The sequence below is a fragment of the Natrix helvetica genome (assembly GCF_964273705.1).
Source record: "Natrix helvetica genome assembly, chromosome: 2".
Lineage (NCBI taxonomy): Eukaryota > Metazoa > Chordata > Lepidosauria > Squamata > Natricidae > Natrix > Natrix helvetica.
The window spans coordinates 214,984,414-215,006,592 of record NC_138552.1 but is presented as its reverse complement, the minus strand read 5'-3'; the positions used below and the strand labels follow the sequence as shown (position 1 = coordinate 215,006,592).

At 43.2% G+C, this 22,179-nt stretch overlaps 1 protein-coding gene across 1 annotated transcript; it reads left to right on the top strand.

Moving 5' to 3' along the window:
* The first annotated feature begins 525 nt into the window (after positions 1-525).
* On the top strand, positions 526-21,883 carry SFT2D1 (SFT2 domain containing 1). Its single transcript, XM_081940250.1, has 8 exons — positions 526-715; positions 6,595-6,681; positions 8,753-8,835; positions 15,337-15,418; positions 16,324-16,359; positions 17,451-17,509; positions 19,832-19,861; positions 21,237-21,883. Exons 1-8 carry the CDS (start codon positions 653-655, stop codon positions 21,274-21,276), a joined length of 480 nt encoding a protein of 159 aa, XP_081796376.1. The 5' UTR covers positions 526-652; the 3' UTR covers positions 21,277-21,883.
* Positions 21,884-22,179: the final 296 nt, after the last annotated feature.

Here is a 22,179-nt window from a genome sequence, read left to right as displayed (position 1 = left end):
TAGTTTGGGTCGCCTGACAAACAAACTGCACCTTTCAAGCTTCGTCCCCAACCTTACGAAACAGCAGCCCTGCATAGAGCAGCTCAAGCTCTGCAACGTAGCTTGTCTCAGCGAGTTACACTTTTGCTTGCATCACTTTGGGCAGGTAACCGGATTGACAGAGGCGGACCGTAAATGTTGGAATAGTGGCGGCTTCAGAAGCACTGACTGTTACACAAAGAGTCGAATAACCGAATACTTTTTCGTGTATAAGTATTCTGCGGCCGCTCTTCAACCAGCATATACGGGGAGTGGGACTAGCAGCCTATCCCAGGACAGTGTTTCCCAACCTTGGCAGCTTGAAGATGTCCGGACTTCTGGGAGTTGAAGTCCGGACATCTCCAAGCTGCCAAGGTTGGGAAACACTGTCCTGGGAGAAACCAGAAAGCGCATTCCTCAGCAATCAGAAAGGAGGCAAGCCACTCCATTCACAGGAATGTTCCCCGGCTCCTCCCCTTCCCATGACTTCCGGTTCCGTTCTCCCAGCTTCCGTTTTAACGCCTCCTTGGAGGGGAGAGGAGCCGTTCCAACCGAAGCGCTCAGGCTCGGCGGGGTTTGGGGGAGGGTTGCTTTCGGAAGGGATCAGAGGCGCGGCGGGTGCTGTGTCGCGGCGATGGAGAAGCTGCGGCGGGTGCTGAGAGGGGAGGACGACGAGGAGCAGGGCCTGACATCGCAGGTGTGACTTGGGGCTCGGGGTGGGGGAATAGGCGAGAGAGTCCCTTCATGTTTACCTCCGAGGTTTCTGGCCGGGTTTTTGGGACGCCCTGGCGGGATTGACCCGCTTCCTCGGGACCGACGCGGCATTGCTATTCCTGCCTATCATTACTAGAGAGCAAGCAACTCGCGAACGCAAATGGAGGATCAGTTGCGAGCAGTACGGACGGCACCGCTGCGGATGGAGTCTATCCTCTTGGCCAGATCCAAGATTCCCTGGATCATAGGCTCCATCATCCCCTGCAGACGGGGTCGTCTCAGTGCGGAGTATGGTATTTGTACACGGGGAAACGCTAGGCTAGGAAACGCTCCATCTCTTCTAGGCTCCTCTGAATTAGCTGGATAAAAGGGTCTCTGCTCCTCCTGCCATAACTGCTTTTACCCACCTGAATGCCATCAAGGACCAAAAAAAAACCAATAGGGCTAAAAAAAAGGTTGATTAAAACGAAGTCGGAGGTGTTTTAGGAAAGTTATTGCCTGCTGAGTGAAAATGAGAACTTGTGTTATTTTAGCAAACAGGAGGGAAAGATCTGCAAATTGTAACCGCTTTTGTGTTCATCTTCAAAAATGTTCTTTCCATTATGGCAGCAGATATAGACGGTGGTGGGTCTGGGTGAATCTGTTGTCAGCTTTTTATCATGTAGATTGGTTCTGTTCAGAAGGTCATGTCCAGAATGGTAGGTCTCTGCTTTGGCTTCAGGGCTTATCAGATTTTTAGGCCTCCCAAGCATGTTTGGGAAAGGAAGCCATTGGAAACCTTGGAAAGCTGTTGTCAGTCTGATGAGTTTCTACTGTGATATATGGCGCTGAAATGAAATGCTTCAGAAAGTGCAGTACAGCTTTTGATAGATCTGTATTCAGCCTCTGTTTAATCACAAGGCAATCTGTTCTATTGTTGAACAGCTGTTCTGGTCAAAAACATTTTTACTGATATTGTAATGAAATGTACTTCCTTGTGTACTGTAAATACATTGGTTTTTGTCCTGGTATCTGGGACTACTCTGAACAATGTTACCCATATTTCACGTGTTAGTTCTTCCAAAACCTGAAACTAACTATCAAGTTTCATTACACATTTCTCTTCTTCTGGCTAAAAGTACCAAATGCTCCCAACCATTTCTGGTAAACTTTCCTTTCAGGCCCCTTGTCATCTGGACTATTATCTCCTGCATGCATAGCTGTTTGCTATCATTTTTCCTACAGACAGTACCCAGAGTTTGATACAACATTCTAGATGCAGCATGGCCATCACAAATAGAGGGACAATGGCTTATCTTAGTCTTGCCACTGTACTTATTTAATGTAGATATGGATTGCATTTTTGCAACTGTATCACAGTGCTGGTTCCTGTTTATCTTTTGATCTATCCATTGCACATATGCTGCTACCTGACATAGCTCCCCACAACATATGCTATTCAATATTGCACAGATTATAACCCTGCAGTCATCACTTCCAGGTTGATGCAAGCCATTCACAAGGACTTAATGGATATGATTATTCAAACAGCTTTGTATCAACCTAATGATCACATGAAGAGCCAGTCTGGTGGAGTTGTTAAGACATCAGGTTAGAAACCAGGAGACTGAGTTTTAATCCTTGTTTGGACATGAAGCCATTTGGGCAATCTTGAGCTAATCACTTTTTCTCAGTCTCAGGGAGGTAAGGGAAAGCCACTTCTGAAAAACTTTGCCAAGAAAATTTCTGGACTTGTCCAGGCAATCTCCAAGAATCAGACACAGCTAAATGGGAAAATAAGATAGCATGGTCCATCCCATATTTTGATATTTTTCTATTAAAATTCCATGAGAAATTTTGCAGACAACCATGTCCACTGCATTCCTGTGATGACTGTTCATCAAAAATGGAGTTCAAGTGGAGTTATTTATTTTTGATAAATTAATGCTTCCTCCTGTCATGCATTGCTTTCTAAATATTCACAAATTGATTGCTTAATCTATTCCATAGTTTTGTCCATTGCCAACCTTATTGGATTTGTAGTTAGTCTTTTCCCTCTTTTGAAGATAGAGAACAGCTTCAAATAACATTTTCCTTGCCACCTATCAATGCCCAACATCTTTTCCTAGTAGCAAGCTCCATCCTGCCTTTCTGCCTATTTCTGAATTAAAGTATAAACAATAATATAAATGATGCATGGTGTTTACCAAGAATTAGTAACTTTAATGTAAGTGTCCCTTCCCCCTAGAGGCCTCTAGAATTAAACGGGGCTGATTGAATTAAAATACTCAAATATTCAAAAATGCCATCAGAGAGATCCAACATAGGAATCCTTTACATGTGTTGATGGGAGAATTGAGTGTCATGGAAGAAAGGCATAGTGTAAACATAACAATTAATTCATTTGGGCCCATCCTCTTAAATATGGAGTTAATAGTATCCTGATATTCACATTCCTCAGTAATTCATATTGACAGATATTTTACATCGATTAAAAATCTTGCTCTTGATAAATGTTATTAGTATTATTTTATGATCACGAGATCTTTAGTTTTAAGTGCAATGCAAAGAAGTTTCATTTATCTTTTCTAATTGTCATCATTAAATTGTACGGGAAAGCTTTGAGGTCCAATACTGGGGGGAAAAGGGAGGGGGAGTTCTTCATGAATATTTTATACATTTCTATCATGCCCCTCTTGTATGTTTTTAAGCTGGTTCAGTTTCAATTTTCCTTCAGGGAGCTGTTGTATTTCTGTCACTGCTTTCCTGTTTTCTGTTCCTTTTAAAACTCTGCAATATTGCTTTTGAGTTGCTGTGACCAGAACTTCATATAGCATAATATTCCAAATGTGTGGCTACAATAAAAAATTATGCAAAGGCATTTTGGTAATACCAGTTCTGTATTCAACTTTTTCTTAATTTTTCCAACATGGGTGTATCTTTTTTTCAGAGCAAGCACAGAGTGGAGTTTTTTGTTAGTTTTTTTCACAATATGTTTAATTAGTTCATTCCTGAACTCCAGGATGTCATGTGAGTCCAGAGCTGGCTATTTTAGTATTGGATCCTAATGTACTGTACTCTAAACTATATTGTAGCAATTATCTTCCCTCCTATAATTAAGTAAATATTTGTTCCCTCAGTCCATAATCTCCTGATTTGCATTGGAGGGGACTGGAGGAGGGGGGCATTTTCTTAGATATATTTATTTTATTTATTTAAATATATATTAATATTTAAACATTAAGAAATGTGTAGACCTTTTTCAGGGAAGAACATCTTTCTTATATGAACATTTGTTAAATTTTTAATATTATTTTCTCTGTGCTGCCTATATAAGGATAAAGATTTGGACTGGAAAAGGTAAGTTGTATACTATTACAATTTGAAACTTCTCATTCATTACTATGGATAAGGGGAACCACGTCTAATCATTTGCCTTTAGTCACTGTGACAGTTTTGAAAATTGTGTGTATGTGTGTGCTTGTATTGTTGAGCATTAAGATCTGGTTTTAGGAATTGCTGCCTTGCAAATCACAGAGAAAGTTTTATTAATTACACCTACCTTATTGTTAGGGTTAGGGTTTGTGGCCATGGCTGCGGATGGAGTGGGTTTCCAGCTTAAGCTACTAAGCCAGCTGTTGATTCTATCAAGTGGAAGGATCTTTTTAAAGCAACTCATGCCCTCCCCATCACTCACTTGGACTATTGCTATATGCTCTGTATGCAGCTATCTTTGAACATCTTTCAGAAGCTGCAGTTGAGTTAGAATATTAGAGCCCAGGGATCATATTTGACAAATATTTGGGCCTTGCACTTGTTTGCAACAAGCTTCTGGGTGCAGTGAATGGCTTTGCACCTCTAATTGCATTCTCCCATTGGTATTGGTCCAACCAGTTTGACCTACCTGGGAGAAACTATTAATGATGACTAGTGAGGGGACCAAGGTAAAATGGTGTTGCTTTTCAGTGGTTGCACAAGTCCTTTAGAACACCTCCAATGGATATTTAATTGGCTCCAATTCTGATTGCTTTCCAGAAGCTGCTATAAGCAGAACTTGACTGAAAGGCATTTTGGCCTTGATTCAATATTAATTTGATTGTTTGATGAATTTCATTACTTTTTATTATGTTATGGATAATTTATTTGTATGTTTTTGTTGAATGTATATTATTTGTCTATTTTTTTCTTCTAAAGTCCTTAGATATTTTATAGTATGATGATGATGATTAATGATGATGATGATGATGATGATGATGATGATAATAATAATAATAATAATAATAATAATAATAATAATAATAATAAGTACATTAAAGAAAGAAACAGAGTCACTGATCCTGGCTGCGCAAGAACAAGCTATCCGCACAAATGCCATTAAGACCAAAATCGAAAAATCCTCTGATGATGCCAAATGTAGACTTTGCAAAGAGGCTGATGAAACTGTTGACCACATACTCAGCTGCTGTAAAAAAATCGCGCAGACTGACTATAAAATGCGGCACAATTCAGTGGCACAAATGATCCACTGGAATTTGTGCAAAAATTATAACATTAAAACAGCAACAAACTGGTGGGAACATAAGCCTGAAAAAGTCGTTGAGGGTCAGATGGTCAAGATCTTGTGGGATTTTCGCATACAAACGGATAAAATACTGGCGCATAATACACCAGACATCACACTGGTTGAGAAAAATAAGGTTACAATCATAGACATCGCAATACCAGGTGATAGCAGGGTCGCCGAGAAGGAATATGAAAAAATCGCAAAATACCAGGACTTAAAAATTGAAATTCAACGATTATGGCACAAACCAGCAGTGGTAATTCCAGTGGTAATCGGCACACTGGGTGCTATTCCAAAAGCACTGGAATTACATTTAAAACAGTTAAAACTTGACAAAATCACCATCAGTCAAATGCAAAAGGCCGCACTGCTTGGATCTGCACACATATTACGAAAATACATTACGACGTCCTAGGCCCCTGGGTGGGGCCCGACTAGTAATTAATGCCAAATCCGGCGAAACAACTGGCCGCTGTGATACACTTCTGTTGATGCAATAATAATAATAATAATAATAAACAGTATATTCACAGTATAATATATAGTCATTGCTCAAGTAATGGCATTCCCATATGCTCAATAAAAGTGAGGTAAAAATTACATTTTGACCGTTTGTACTTAGTATAATAATGGAATTAAAATTTTGTTCTGATTTGTATTTTATATATACAGCTGTCAAGTGAATAACTAACTTGATTGGGGTGTATACATATATACTGTGTGTATAATTTTAGAATATCCTTTTTTCTATTTAATTTCTATATGTATAATCTTAAACATATCAAAAGAATTATTTGAAAAACAAATTACATGCTTGAAAGTGGTGCCTCCCTAAATATTATGTTATGATTCATTTGTTCTTAATATTTATAATGAATAATTTTTAAAAATGGAAATGTGAAAAAGAACTTTTATCACCAATAAATAACATTCTAAATCTGTTAGTCTGTATTTTATTCATCGTACTATAGTAAATCAAATAGAAATATATAATCTCTAGTGGTTGTTTTAATTGGTTACTTCATTTATTTTACATAATTAAGATATTTGTTAATCTGCCAGGATTCATTCTTCATTTATTTTTTTTAGGCTCTTAAAGTGAGCTTGTAAACTTATCTTTGGAAAAATTAATAAATATCTACATATAAAGTTAGTGTATATTTTTAAAACCAATTTGTGAAGTGGAAGAATATTTGAGGTTTTAAGAGCATCTACCTTTTACAGTTATTTGAGCATTTTAATGTTTGCATTGGTAATGTTTTATTACTAAAAATTTCTGTCCTATTAAAATCTTGATTTCCTTCTTTCTTCACCCATAGGTCCTTGATGGATCATCCCTGAGTTTTAATACACGTGTGAAATGGTTTGCAATATGTTTTATAAGTGGCATTTTGTGTTCTCTCCTTGTAAGTAAATATTTCACAAAACACAGAAAAAAATCCCCTTAGTTATATTTAATCTCTGTTCTTGGACAAATGTTGTATTGATATATGGAGTTGGTATAGAATGATTGGTCAATACATTAGAAAAAAGTACGCAGTGTAGCCTCTAGTACTTTGCCATATCAAAATACTAGCTTCTCCCAGGATGCAAATTTTCTATGTGTCGGATATCATTTATATATAAAGCAGTCAGAAGAAAATATTTCTAACCTTACAGGGCAGCCTTCAAGATCTCTACATGTATTGGATCACAAATCCAATCTTACATAATGCCATTTATGGTGGTTTGGGGATGGCAAAGGTTATAGGCCAATATGTTTGAAGGGCATATGGGTTAGGAAAAGCGTATGTAAAAGTTACAGAGAATGAATATGTATGTATGTATGTATGTGTGTGTGTGTGTGTGTGTGTGTGTGTTACAACCCCTGGTATGCCCAAATATGTGGCTAGCTGGTGAGAGCTAGATAGCTTGAAATGGATCTATACTAGTCTCCCTTTATTTATTAGCACAGATACAACACAATATATATATATATATATATATATATATATATATATATATATATATATATATATATATATATATATATATATATATATATATATATATATATATATATATATATATATATATATATATATATATATATATATATATATATATATATATATAGTGTGTTTGTATACAAATTATTCTTAAATAGAATTATCTGCAGCAGACTTAACCTTGATTTCATCAGTCAAGCTACAGAAACTGATTTGATCACTTATTAGTATTTCATATAATACTGGATAGCAAACTTTTTCAGAACGGTGCTGCTGCTTTCTTCCTCTTAAACTACTATACCGTAACTAGTCTCTGCTTTGTTTTGTATTTATTATTCCCTCATTGTGTTTATGCAATGTTTTTAATCTAGTCACCATGCTACAGTTTTCTTTCCAGTCTAAAGCCAAATAGTTTGTGAATTTGGCTACATATTCCTTTATCTCAGTCAAATGCACCATTGGGAGAAGCTGGCTTCTGTGCCATTAACCAAAGGCCAATGTTCCTGATCTTCTTGCAGCTTTAGGGGGAAAGCTTTTGGTTTTTTTTACAACTAAAGCAACCTCTGGGGAAGAGAGGAAGATAACAGTGCTTGAGTTTGGGTGTACTTTAATCTAACAGCTCTGAATAATGGCTGGAATTATCCCCAGAGATTGACAGAGGTTCAAGGACAAAGGAGCAGAGGACTTTGTTTCAGGATTCAGGTTATCTTTAAGGCACAGGAATCAACTTCAGTCAGACATAGTTTTAAGATTTAATTGATTGTGGATATGTGTATTAGAAACCTTGTTCTCTACAATATTTCTGTTTCTATGCATACAGGGCATTCTTTGCAATTTCAGATCTATTGAAATACATCTCTCTCCCAAAATCATGAATTACAAGGAGAACAATTTTTATGTACAGGTAGTCCCCAACTTATAACCATTCATTTAGTGACCATTTGAACTTGCAATGGCACTGAAAAAAGTGACATCATTTTTCACACTTACAACCATTGTAAGATGCCCATGGCCATGTGATCAAAATTCAGTCACTTGGCAACTGGCATGTATTTATGACGGTTGCAGTGTTCTGAGGTTATGTAATCATCTTTTCCAACCTTCTGACAAACGAAGTCAGTGGGGAAGCCCGACGTTACTAGTTTAACAACTGCAGTAATTCACTTAACAACTGTGGCAAGAAGTTGGGCACAAAATTGGGCGAAACTCAATCATTGTCTTGTTTAGCAATGGAAATTTTGGGCTCAATTGTGGTCGTAAGTTGAGGATTAACTGTATTTTGTAAATTGGACTTAATACATTAATTTTTTTTTAGTTCTTTTAAATAAAGATTGATTTCATTTGTTGCCCACCAAGACTTAACAACTCTTGCTGACCCAGGATATTCAGTTATTAGAAAAGAATAATGCTCCAATAATTTGTCTTGATTTCTGGTTTGATAAAACTATAAATCTCCTCATGGTTGGCTTTTTTAATTGTATATATGCAGGGGACAGGATTGCTCTGGCTTCCAGGTGGAATAAAACTCTTTGCAGTGTTCTATACTTTGGGAAATATTGCTGCTTTAGCCAGGTATGATCTTTTTGTAGTCTTCTCTTTTTTATGAGATTGATGTGTTTCAACATTACTTGCAAAGTGCAAATAATTCTCTGTATATAGAACTGGGCTCTTTTGAAATTTATTCTGTACAATTACCAGATGTAAAAAAAATAGCAGACAGGACACAACTGTACGTTTTAATTAATAAATGTAATTTCAACTCATATATTGGGAGGGAACAGTTTCTCTCCCCATCTCCTGAATATACTCTCAACATTTGCTCTGTATAATTTTCCTGTACACCGCTTGGAGAGTCCAAGCAATGGGTTAATTCAGTCTGCTTGCCCTTAGGACTGAGGAACTATTTTTCCTTAAGCCACACCTCCTCCTGGTGTGCTCAATCCCCCAGAATTCTTCCTCAGTCAGCCCGTTTGGACGTATTTAGTTAGAGCTCTGAGCTAAATTGATCCTTTTTTTGGCTTGGACTCTCAAATTACGTTTAAAGTTTTTCTCTACTATTCCTCCAACATCGTGAGACGTTTCTCTCTTAAATTCTGCGACTTTCTTCAGTACAATCTGCACTTGAAGGCCAGGAGGTAAGCTGGAAGGTGGTGGGGGGTGCCCCTCAGCCGATCCTCTTGGGACGGCTTCGGAGGCCTGCCGCTTGTCGTTTAAAACGGCGCGGCTGCAGCGGCGAGGTTCCTAACTCCCCAGGCCCCTCGTTTGTTATTTTCGTCGAAGTTTTTTCGCTCCCCGGCCTGCTAGAGGACCTCTGCCGCAGGGAGGAGTGGGCGATCGTCGCCATTGCGAGGCGCGTTCGCCCCTCGCTCTCCCTTAGCCCCACGCTGTTGCGGCGGCCATTTTTAGGCGCGAAAATAGCGCGCCCAGCCATGGCCGCCATTTTGCATCAGCCTCGTTGTTCAGGAGGCCGCTGGAGGTGGCAGGGCCTAGCAAGGGTTTCTCGGGCTAGGATCGCCACCTTCGCCTTTTGTCTATTTTTGCGAGCGGCGCTGGTTCCTGTGCCATTCCAACGGTCATCATACCGGCTCAGGGAGGAGGCCTTAAGTAAGAGCAGGCCTAAAGAATTTTTCTATAGTCATTCTCCTCCCTGCTTCTCCTGCGGAGCCTTGCACCCCGGTGCAGGCCCCAATCCTACCCCTGGGCCTCCGACTGGTGTGAAACATGGGATGATTTCATAGTATTGATTCGATTAATTGTATATATGGCAATTTTAACGATCATTTCGTTTTGTTTCCCATTACAGCACCCAGTCTATATCTATCCTTCTGCCTTATCATAGCCTTGCTCCATCTTGTGTGGTCATTGACTATGGACCTGCCCAGTCCTCCCGATTCCCAAGACGCTAGGCCGAGCCTCTCGCAGGCCCCTAGCAAGGGTTCCTCCTCTTCGGGGAGTGGGGGTGCGGGCAAGAGTGGTGGGGGTAGCTCTGGGAAACAGCGTTCCAGAACCCCTTCGGTAGCTGAGGCCAAGGATGCTGAAAGGCGCCAGCGGGCCCTTGACAAGCAATTCGAGAAGGCCAGACGCCAGGCAGACAGGGTGCAGTCCCTTTCAGGAGCCCCTCCCTCCCGGGAAGATCTCCAGTCGGTCCTCGCCGAGGAGGTGGAATCCCAGGACCTATCCCCTAATAGGTCATTTGCAGAGCCGGCTTCCCCGGTCCCTTCCTGGGCCTGTGAACAGGTTCCTCCCCCTGGGGATGCTAGCATAGACGATATGCAGGGTGAGGCTTCACCCCCCCTAGTAGAGGGCTTGGATCCCGATTCTGACTCTGAGGAGTTATCGCCCCGCATGCAGGAGCTAATGGCCCGTGCCATTGCCAAGGGCATCACGGAGGCCATGAAATTTAAAAGTCCTACCGCAGCGGCCCCTAGGGGTCCCAAACCCGATCAGGCAGCTCCGCCCCCAAGCAAGCGTGCTCGCCATCCTTCCCTGGAATCCTCGGTGGTCAGCGAGGCCTCTGCCATTGAGGACCCTGACCCGGAGGTGCTAGGCCTCTCGGACGACGAGGACCTTCCCCCCGAAGCGCCCGCCTTTGCGGGTCTCTTTAAGCCCAGCCTTTTTAAATCGGTCCTTCACAAGGTCAAGGCTGCCACCAGGGTGGGGATCAAGCCCAAGCCGACCGCGCCGGCGGATGATGCCCCTCCGGCTAATCCCAATGCGGTCATGTTTGATGTGCCAGCGCCCCAGCAAGAGCTGGTTCCGGTCCCGGGGCTGTTCCTCGACTTAATCCAGCGCCAGTGGGCTCAGCCAGCCACGCAATCCTCTCCCAGTGGGGTAGATAGGAAGCTTTATACTATGGAGCCAGTGTTGGAGGACCTTCTGGCCCTTCCCACTGTCGACCCGCCCATCGCTGCGCTCACTTCCAACTCCTCGCTACCGGCCGACCTCCTGGAAGGCCTTAAGGCGGAGGACAAGAAGGCGGAAAAGGCGTGTCACAAGACCCATCTGGCGGCTGCCTGGGCCATCAGGGCCTCTTCTTCCGCTTCCTTTTTTAATAGGGCCTCTGTGATCTGGCTGCGCGAGCTCCTAAACAAGCTCCCGGCGGGAGACATCCGTCTCCACCAGGACGTGTCAAAAATAATCGCGGCCTCCCAGTATGCCGCTGACGCGTCCCTCAATGCCACCAAATTTGCCTCCAGGGCCCTCGGTTCTAACATAACTTCCAGTCGACTGATCTGGCTCCGACATTGGCAAGCGGACCAGAAAAACAAATGGAAACTGGCTTCCGCCCCCTTTAAGGGGTCCAAATTGTTTGGCGAGTTCCTGGATCCTCTCCTCATTGAGTCCAAGGACAAGAGGAAGATCCTACCTTCTTTAAATAAAAAGCAGGAACGTAAGGCCGCTCCCTACTCTAGGAGGCAGTCCTTTCGTGCCTCCGAGCCTTCCACCTCTGCCTCTTCCTTCTCTCCCTCTAATAGGTCCTTCGGCCAGCAGGGCGACAGGTCCCAAGACAGAGCGCCTTTTCGGGACAGAGGCAGGCAGCAGTTCGGCTTCCGCAAGTATAACCGCGGTGGGGCCTCCAACAGGTCGTTCCGTAAGTCAAAGTGACTGCCAGGGCTTGGCGCCCATCGGGGGTCGCCTCCAGCTGTTCGCCTCTCATTGGGCCCAGAACACCGAGGATGCTTGGGTTCTGCAGACAGTCAGGGAAGGCCTCTCCCTAGAATTCCTGTCCCTTCCCCCCCGGACCTTCATCCGGTGCCCTGTCCCGTCCTGCCCCCAAAAGAGGCAGCGTATGGACCAGGAAGTCCGTCATCTCCTGGACATCAGGGCCGTGGAACCAGTTCCCCAAGGCGAAGAGGGGAAGGGGTTTTACTCCATCCTCTTCCTGGTACCAAAGAACTCGGGGGGGTGGAGAGCCATCTTGGACCTCAAGAACCTCAACAGGCATATCGCCTACCGGAGGTTCAAGATGCAGTCTCTGCAGTCCATTCTGGCGGGGTTTCGACAGGGAGATCTTCTCACATCTATAGATCTCAAAGAGGCATACCTCCACATCCCCATCCGTCCTCAGCACAGGAAGTTCCTGCGCTTCTATTATGCGGGTCGCCACTTCCAGTACAAAGCTCTTCCATTCGGCCTCTCGTCCGCTCCTCGGACGTTTACCAAAGTGCTGGCGGTAGTGGCGGCTCAGCTAAGACGCAGGCCCATAAGGCTCCAGTGCTACCTGGACGACATCCTGATCCAGTCGTCGTCCAGGCAGCAGGCCCTTCGGGATCTCCAAACCACTATGAGATCCCTCAGAAACCACGGCTTCTCTCTAAATATAGAGAAGAGCCATCTCACCCCAACCAACAGACTTGTACACCTGGGGGCGGTGATAGATACCAACTTGTGCAGGGTTTTCCTTTCCCGAGACAGGTTGACCGGTCTAAGGTCCATGACCCACAAGGTGTTGAGCTTGAGGCAGGCTCCAGTGGTCCTTCTGTCGCAGCTGCTGGGAAAAATGATCTCCTGCATTTCCATCGTGCCGTGGGCCCGCCTGCATTCCAGGTCTCTCCAGTGGCTGCTGCTGCCGCACCAGAGGGCATCCAGGAGCAACTCTACCAGGCCGATTCGAGTTCCCCCGGACGTGAAGAGGTCTCTCCGCTGGTGGGTGTCTCCGGCCATCCTCAAGGGCCACCTATTCAAGGAACCCGAGAGGTTGATCATCACCACAGACGCCAGCCTCTCCGGCTGGGGAGCCCACATGGGGTCCCTGGTTGTTCAGGGCAAGTGGTCCCAAGTGGAATCCAGATACAGCATCAACCTGCTGGAACTGAGAGCTGCTCGCCTGGCCCTGCGCCATTTCAGCCGGCCCATCCATCGCCAACATGTGCTTCTGATGACGGACAATGTGGCCACCAAGGCCCACATCAACCGCCAGGGCGGCACCAGATCCAGAGCACTGATGAGAGAGGCGGAGTCCCTGGGACGCTGGGCGGAGCGCCATCTGGAATCCCTTCGCTCCGACCATATCTCCGGAGTGGACAACACACAGGCCGACTGGCTGAGCAGGACGACCATAGATCCTGCGGAGTGGAAACTGGACCCTCGCCTGTTCCACCAGATGTCCGACAGATTCGGGACTCCGGCCGTAGACCTGTTTGCGTCAAGGGACAACAAGCAGCTCGCCCGCTTCTACTCCCGGTTCTTCACCCCGGGGGCGGAGGGGACAGACGCACTGCGTTGCAAGTGGCCCCGCGAGCTACTGTATGCCTTCCCTCCCCTGCCTCTCCTTCCTCAATTCATCTCCAAAGTCATCGCAGAGGGAGCAGAGGTCCTTCTCGTGGCCCCGCATTGGCCCCGCAGGTCGTGGTTTGCCGACCTTGTCCACCTGTCGGTGTCTCCTCCGTGGCGCATTCCTCCGGACCAGATCTCCCTCAGCCAGGGGGCCGTGATTCACCCAGAGCCCCAGTGGCTCCAGTTGGCCGTCTGGCACTTGAGGGGGACCAACTGAAAGGCCAAGGCCTGTCGGAGGAGGTAGTGAACACCATTCAGGCGGCTAGACGCCCTTCAACCACTAGGATTTATGATGCGTCCTGGGCCGCCTTCGCCAAGTGGTGTGAGGAGCTGCTCATCGAGCCGACGACCGCGCCTGTTCCCAGAGTGCTTGACTTCCTTCAAGCGGGACTCAACAGGGGCCTGGCCCCGAACACCCTTCGACGTCAAGTGGCGGCTTTGTCTACTGTCTGGTCGGGCGACCACCTTTTGCCTCTCAGCAAAATCCCGAAGGTGCGTCTTTTCCTCAAGGGCGCTTCTAACCTTCGCCCTCCCACCGTTCATCGCTACCCTACTTGGCAGCTGTCCGTGGTCCTGCGGGCCCTCTCTGGCCCCCCATTCGAGCCTTTACGCACTACTTCTCTTCGATTCCTGACGCTGAAGACGGCCTTCTTGATTGCCATCACGTCAGCTCGCCGGATTTCGGAGCTGGCGGCTCTCTCTGTTCGCCAGGATCTGTGCGTCATCCACCCTGACAGGGTCATTTTGAGGCTGGACCCGACCTTTACCCCCAAAGTAAACTCATGGTTCCATAGAGCGCAAGACATTGTGTTGCCAAATTTTTGTCCTCATCCGTCGCATCCCAGAGAGCGATCCTGGCACAATCTTGATGTCAGGAGGGCCCTGAAGGTCTACATCGCTCGTACTGCGGAATTCAGGAAGTCAGAGGCTCTTTTTCTCTCCTTCCAGCCCGGTTCCCTAGGGAAGAAGGTCACTTCCTCCACAATTGGCAGGTGGCTTCGCGCTTGCATTGCGACTGCCTATGAAAGTCAATCCAAGGCCGTTCCGCGCGGCATCACTGCACACTCCACACGAAGTGCTGCTACCTCAGCGGCCTGGGCCACCCAGGCCTCGATCCTGGACATCTGCAGGGCCGCTACGTGGTCCTCTCCTTCTCCATTTGTGCGACACTATAAACTGGACATTTTCGCCTCGGCTGAGGCGTCTTTCGGCAGGCGTGTGCTCCAGGCGGTTGTGTCAGAGACCGAATCCCGGGAGCCTTCTTCTGCCCACCCAGATGGACAATAACTTTGGTATGTCCCATTGCTTGGACTCTCCAAGCGGTGTACAGGAAAATGACCATTGGCTTACCTGAGGGGTCCTTTTCTGTACACCGCGGGAGAGTCCAACCCACCCTGGCTCTCAAGGCCGGGATTCGGGTTCCTCGTGTCAACAGTACATCATCTTGGACGCTTCGCTCCGTCCGCACGAACTGACTCCTTCAAAGAATTCTGGGGGATTGAGCACACCAGGAGGAGGTGTGGCTTAAGGAAAAATAGTTCCTCAGTCCTAAGGGCAAGCAGACTGAATTAACCCATTGCTTGGACTCTCCCGCGGTGTACAGAAAAGGACCCCTCAGGTAAGCCAATGGTCATTTTCATCCAGAGCTGGACAGGCTATATAGAGTGGAACGAAGGAGAAACAATGGGTTCTATCAATTGTCATAGTCACAAATGGACACAAAGGGACTGGGTGACCCTAGCCTATAGTCACGACTAAGAAGATTTTTTTTAATTCTTTTTTTTCCCCCCACACTAGTACTTGCTTCTTGATGGGTCCAGTGAAACAGCTGAAAAAGATGTTTGAACCAACGAGGTTAATTGTAACAATTGTTATGCTGGTAAGTTATGCTTGTTTAAAATCAAGAAAAGAAACTTTATAAGTTCTAGTAATCGATGTCCGTTCATAAATACAATGGCACCAAAATTACAAAACATGTTGCACTCAACTACTTAAGCAGTGGACTGCACTGCATGTTTTGTCACTTGCCCGCTTGTCCCTTCACCCCTCCGATGCTTCTGGTTGCATATTGATAATTAGAAAGGGTTTATCAGTTCCATTATCTTAACTTATTAGCAGAATGACTGGACTTACTTGATCCATCAAGTAATATCTTTTGTGGTTGATATGTATTTTCCCTTTCATGAAATTTCTTCAGATGATGAGACAGAGTTACTGATCAGTAGCAAAACTTTCTGAGAATTGCAGTGAATCTTTTGTAGGTTCTAGGACAATACAGGAACATAAGTTTAACAACCACTTGTACATCAAATGTTCCTGCGTTGTATGAGCAGGGGTTATGATTGGTTCTCAACATTCTGGCCATTCCACCACATCAGTGGCTACATGATGGCACTTACAATGGTTGCAGCATCCTGTGGTCACATGATCATGCTTGGTAATTCCCCTGGCAGCTTCCCATAAGCAAAGTCATTTGCTGGCTTCCTTGCAAGCTGCCAGGGATTTGGAAATTCCTGCCAGCTTCCCCAAAGACTTCGATTGTTGAAAGCCAGCAGGAAACTGCAAGGAAGTGCTCACTTAATGCCCCACTATCCTCACTTAACAGGGGCAGCGAAAACTACAGGGCTAAGCGACTCAGTCATGGGATGTTAACAATTTATGATTATATCACTTAGCAACAGAAATTCTGATCCCAACTGCAGTTTTAGCTCGAGGACTAACAATACTGCAAACCCTATCCTACTTATATATGCATTGATCTTGTTCTTGTTTTGTCTTGGGCAGCTTTCTTTGATCCTCACGTTATTTGCTGCATTTTGGGTAAGTAGTATTAATCAAACTTTTTATACTTTTCTGCATGGATTTACTTGATTTGGATGCTGTAGTTAGTGTCTTATTTACTTTGTTTAGCTCAGTGATGGCAAACCTTTTTTGGCTCGCATGCCATAAGTGGGGTCAGCGTAGGGGGTTAGTGTGCGGGCGTGCCGCACCCATAATGCAATGCGTGACACCCCCCCAGTGAGCATGCGCGCACTACAGGCGCTCCCCATTTTTTGCATGCTTTTTTTGCCCTCCCCAGGCTCCAGAGGCATTATAGGAGCCTGGTGAGGGCGAAAAAAGCCTCCCCCGCCTCCCCGGAACCCCTCCGAAGGCTTGAGGGACCTTCAGGATGCTTCCCTGAAGCCTCCAGAGCAGTCAAAATGAACCTCCGAGCAAACCAGAAGTGACTTCCGGTTTGCTCGGAGGGTCGTTTTGAGCGCTCCGAAAGCTTGAGGGACCTTCAGGACGCTTCCCTGAAGCCTCCAGAGCAGTCAAAACGACCCTCCGAGCAAACTGGAAGTCCATTCCTGAACTTCTGGTTTGCCCGTAGAGCCGTTTTTTTGCACTCCGGAGGCTTCAGGGAAGCTCATGAAGCCTCCAGAGGGCCTCCGGGGGGGGCGGGGGAGGCCGCTTTCGCCCTCCCCAGGGTCCTATAAAGGCTCTGGAGCCTAGGGAGGGCGAAAAATGGCTTTAAAAAGTGTGAACACAGCTGGCCAGCGCGCACATGTGCGTTGGTGAGCTGACAGGGCAGCACCTAGCGTGCCCTGACAAATGGTGGCACGCGTGCCATAGGTTCACCATCACTGGTCTAGCTTAATATATTTTACCCATTTAAATTTTTCCCAGTTAATATATTACACAAATGTAAATTTTTCCCAATTTTTTATTCTATTAAATAGGCATAGAGTGAGTGATATTATGTCATTTAAGTCTGCATGCATGAGTGACCTTAATATTGTTTATTCCCTCTAATAGAAAAATGAAATTATGTAGCCTTCTGCTTCACTTAATTATCAATCAGAAATACAAGGTCCATATTTTGTTGTTAAAATAGCATCAAATTCAACACATTCTTTTCCTCATTTTCTTAGTGGCAAAAGAAAGGGTTAGCCCTGCTGTTCTGCATTTTGCAGTTTATGGCAATGACCTGGTAAGGCTTTCTTTGAATTCCTATCATTTATTACAGTCATGCAATTCTTTATTATTACAAACTATGTAAATCCAATAGTGTAGTCACTTTGATTTGTGGTTGTGACTTGGAACGTTGTGGATTATTAGAACTAAAGGATGTATACAATGGTTTTCAAATTGTTTTGGGTAACTCTGGAATTGCTTTGAAAGTATAACAGTCTCTAGAAAGTCTGGAGGTAGATACCACACTAATTAGCTGACCCCATCTTCCACCTATGCTTCCTTCTCCCCCCACCCACCCATCTTTTAATTCATATAGTTGTACTTTCATTGTTTATTTTTAGCAATAGCACTTACATACTGCTTCATAGTGCTTTTCAGCCCTCTCTAAGCCATTTACACCAGGGGTGTCCAAACATGGGAACTTTAAGACTTGTGGACTTCAACTCCCAGAATTCCCCAGCCAGCATGGCTGGCTGGGGAATTCTGGGAGTTGAAGTCCACAAGTCTTAAAGTTCCCAAGTTTGGACACCCCTGATTTACACTATCAGCATATTGCTCCCAACAATCTGGGTCTTCATTTTACCAGCTTGGAAGGATGAGTCAACCTTGAGCCAGTCAGGGTTGAATTTGACAGTGAGCAGTGAGTTAGCCTGCAATATTGCATTCTAACCACCGCGCCAGCACAGCTCTTATTTTTATTGTTTCATTGTTTTGCAATTATGTTTTCATTTTTTATTGTTTTTTTTCCATTGTACTGCTGTGTACTAGGTATACTAAGCCACCCAGAGTAGCCCCATGACAAGAGGAGCAGTAAATAGATTTAACAAATAAATAAAGAGAAATTCCTTAACAAGAAAGTGATTAAAGGGTACTTTTTCTATTACCGATATATTTCTTCAGTATATATTTACATAGGTCTTGTTGGGTGTTCTGGAATATTTCATGCTAAGTAGGGTGCCTTGCAATTTCTAGCTGGTGTATATAACTATAGCTTATGTTTCTTTTGAAAAGGATACATTGATTAAACACACTGAAACATCATAGCATATTATGAACAAGTAATGATCATAATATAAAAATGTGGCATTTTAGATATTCACCATAGATCAATCCTTTGTTTATTAACAGTAATTATTATTCCCTGAGCAATATTTCTAGCCTATCCCAATCTAAATGGGATTGATCAGGGTATAAGAAATCTCAAAATAATTCATTAGAAACAGAGAAAACAAAAATCAGCAGGAAAAAAAACCCTAATGCATCACAGTCACTTTTCATTTAACTGAAGGACCAAATGCTCTCTGGAACAGAACTACTTTGCCTTGTTTTTGGAATGCCTATAGTGTAGGGCAGGGATCAGCAACCTGCGGCTCTGGAGCCACATGTGGCTCTTTTATCCCTCTGCTGTGGCTCCCTGTTGCTGGTAGGCTCCACAATTGATAGGCCTTTAGGTTAGGACTGTCACTGCGTTAATTGGTTTGCTAGCTGTGCTGAGATTTATTGTGCAGGTCACAGTGCTTATCTGACAAATGATTTAGTGCGCCTGCTCATTCACATTCCTTAACTTTCACCTTCTGATCTTCGGTTCGCCTGCCAAGAAGGTGGGCAACATAGCTCTTGCCAAAATGTAGTTAATTGAGTTAGCACTTTTATATTTTTATTTTCTTTTATATTAAAAATGTTTTTTATTAGATCTTGCTTCGGGTTTATTTTAGCTTATTTCAAAAGTATGCTACAAGGAATGCCAAGATCCGACACCTCCTTAATTCAGGGCGGAACCTCCCCCCTAACAAGGACAGGTAGAGGAAAAAGGATGCCACCTCTAAGAGGAGACTATGATGGGGGAACCGGACTTCCGGTCGGATCCAGAATTGAACGGGGGGGGGGGGGGCTTCCGGTTAGGACCTTTGTGGCTCTTGGAATGTTTAGGGTTGCCGACCCCTGGTGTAGGGGCCCTCCATACCATCAAGAGAAAACGTTCCTACTGTGGAAGGGATGCCATCACTTACAAGACCTGTTCCCTGGCCCAATGGGCAACTTCAATTTCTTGTTTATATGCATACTGAATTTTGAATTAATTGATGGGGAGGAGCAAATCTTCATTAAGCCTTCTTTCTAGGAAATGTATAAGTCAATAGCATAACATTTATTTACTCTCTTCAATTTCTACACTTACAACAAAATCTGAAATGGAAGGTTGAATTGGGAATCTTGTAGCACTATATGTTTTGTTTTATTCTGAATATAATCTGAATAGTTAATTATATGAAATTGTAACAATAATTGTGGATGGCTGCAAAAGGATGCTAAAACGTAATTTCTCTTATTCCACTCTTAGGTATAGTCTGTCATACATCCCATATGCAAGGTAAGTGTTACCATACTTTAAAAAAAAGTCTATGCATTATCTTATGTTGGAGGTAATCAGATCTATTCTGAGTAGCAAGTACGGTAATACTTGACTTTAAAGTTACAACAGTACTGAAAAAAGCGATTTATGACCATTTTTCACACTTCTGACCATTGCAGAATCCCCATGGTCATGTGATCAAAATTTGAATGCTTATCAACTGAATCATATTTATGACACTTGAAGTGTCTTAGGGTCATGTGATCTTTTTTTGTGACTTTTTTTGTATATGTTTTATTTAGGATTTTCATTAAATAAAGGAAAGTATTGTTAAATCTTTTCCAGGCTTTCTATATTTTAAAGTTTCTATTAGGTATTTCTTTCACATCTGGGTCTTCAATCTTTCTCTTTCTCCATATATCCAATCACTGCTTTCTTAACGTTTGGAGATTATTATTTTTTAATTCTTTTACTTGGGTTAGGTCTCTAGAATAAAAGTTGGAAGTTGTCTCACCCAGTTTCAATGCTCTGTCCACAAACTGCTCCAGCACAAATCTTATTGTCCCAGTTGTCACAGCTTGTGACTTGCCAAAAATGGCCGATGTCCCTGCTGCCTTTTGGGAGAGCTTTCTTTGGACCCAATGAGGAAATTGTGGTTTCCTTGTGGTTGACGAAATACCTCTCCTTCCTTTACCACCCTTCCATGGCAGCTTTGCCCCCATAGGGTCTCCCGGCAAGCAGATACTGGCTAGTTTTCATGGAGCCCAGCAAAGTTCTGCTATTTCCAGCTGTTCTTGCAGCGATGCCAACCCATTTCCCCTTTTTGTGACCTTCTGACAAGCAAAGTCATTGGGGAATCAGGTTCACTTAAGAACTGTGTTACTAACTACAAATTGTAGTCATTCACTTAACAGCTGTTGTGTTCCTAACTTAACAAATGCAGTGATTCGCTTAACAACTATGAGAAGACAGGTTGTAAGATGGGCAAAACTCACTTAACAAATGTCTTGCTTAGCAACATGAATTTTGGGCTCAATTGTGGTCATAAGTTGAGGACTACCTGTATCTAGTACATTGGTTTTCAGTATGAGGCCTGCCAAGCTTCAAACTTCAGTTGATTTTATTAAATTCCTTGAATAAAATTAGGGTATTTGAAGTCAAAAGCAAATTAAAATTTCCATTACAATTGCTGTAAAATGTGATTTTTATTAAAATGAATGCTTGGTTGTAAAATAACACAATGGTTGTCTGAAATTGTATCATTCTGCATGCATCAAGGATGGAGGAAAAGGGTTTTTTAATTCAAAGTTAACTTGTCTACCGCTTGGTAAAGCCTAAAAATAATGCATCTTATCTATAAGCTGAACAGTTATTTTTTCTTTTTCTTTTAAAGGGATGCTGTGTTGAAATGCTTCACTTCTTGCCTAAGTTAAAGAGAAGCAGAACTTTTTCCAGTGCTTGCAAACCTACATAATTTTTCCTAGGTTTACTCCAAGTGGTTCAGTTCTTGAAATAGTGACATCTTTCTTCACAATGGGAATTAAATTGTATTAGTAGAAGAACCTTTTTTTAAAAAGTACAGAACCAGGGCAATGATACCATCATCACAAAACCCCTCAATCCATGCTTATTCTAAAAATATTTTTCACTCCATGGTCTTAAAATTGCTGGATGAAAGTCTGCTAATATAATTTAATCTCAAAATGATATAGTTTTTAAGTTTCAAGTAAAATGCATGTAAATACATCTGCCTCATTTTTTATATTTTTCTTTCCAATTTGTCTATTGTTTTATTTTTCAAAATCCTATTAAATTGTAAAATGAAGAATTACACTATATCTACTTGGCCTCTTCAGAAATGATTAACAATGGAGACAGCACGGAGAAAAAAATGAGACTATAAGAAATGTTTTTCCCAAATTCAGAAACTTTGTGTTAGTCCTTTATTTTAAATGCCCAACTTTTTATACTGTGACACTTAAAATGCATTTAATTTGAGTAATATATTAAATCAATGATTAAAATAAATATTTAAAATTATACAGTGTAATGGTATTTATGGTTGAGATGTTCTGTAGATTATGTTAGTGTTGTTAGAACTAGCATTAAATTACTTGGTCGGACTCAAACTTAATGGGTTAATGCTTACATTTTGCTTATTTTAAAAAGTAAGTGTCTACTTATAAGCTCTCACAATTTATAGCATGTCTACTTTTCTGTAATTTTAGAATTAATCTCCCACATACAATCCTTCCAATGCCTTTAATGCTCTTGGGAGAGGAAATATTCAAGTAAAATCTATATGTTCAAGTAAAGCCCTTATGTTTAGTTATATG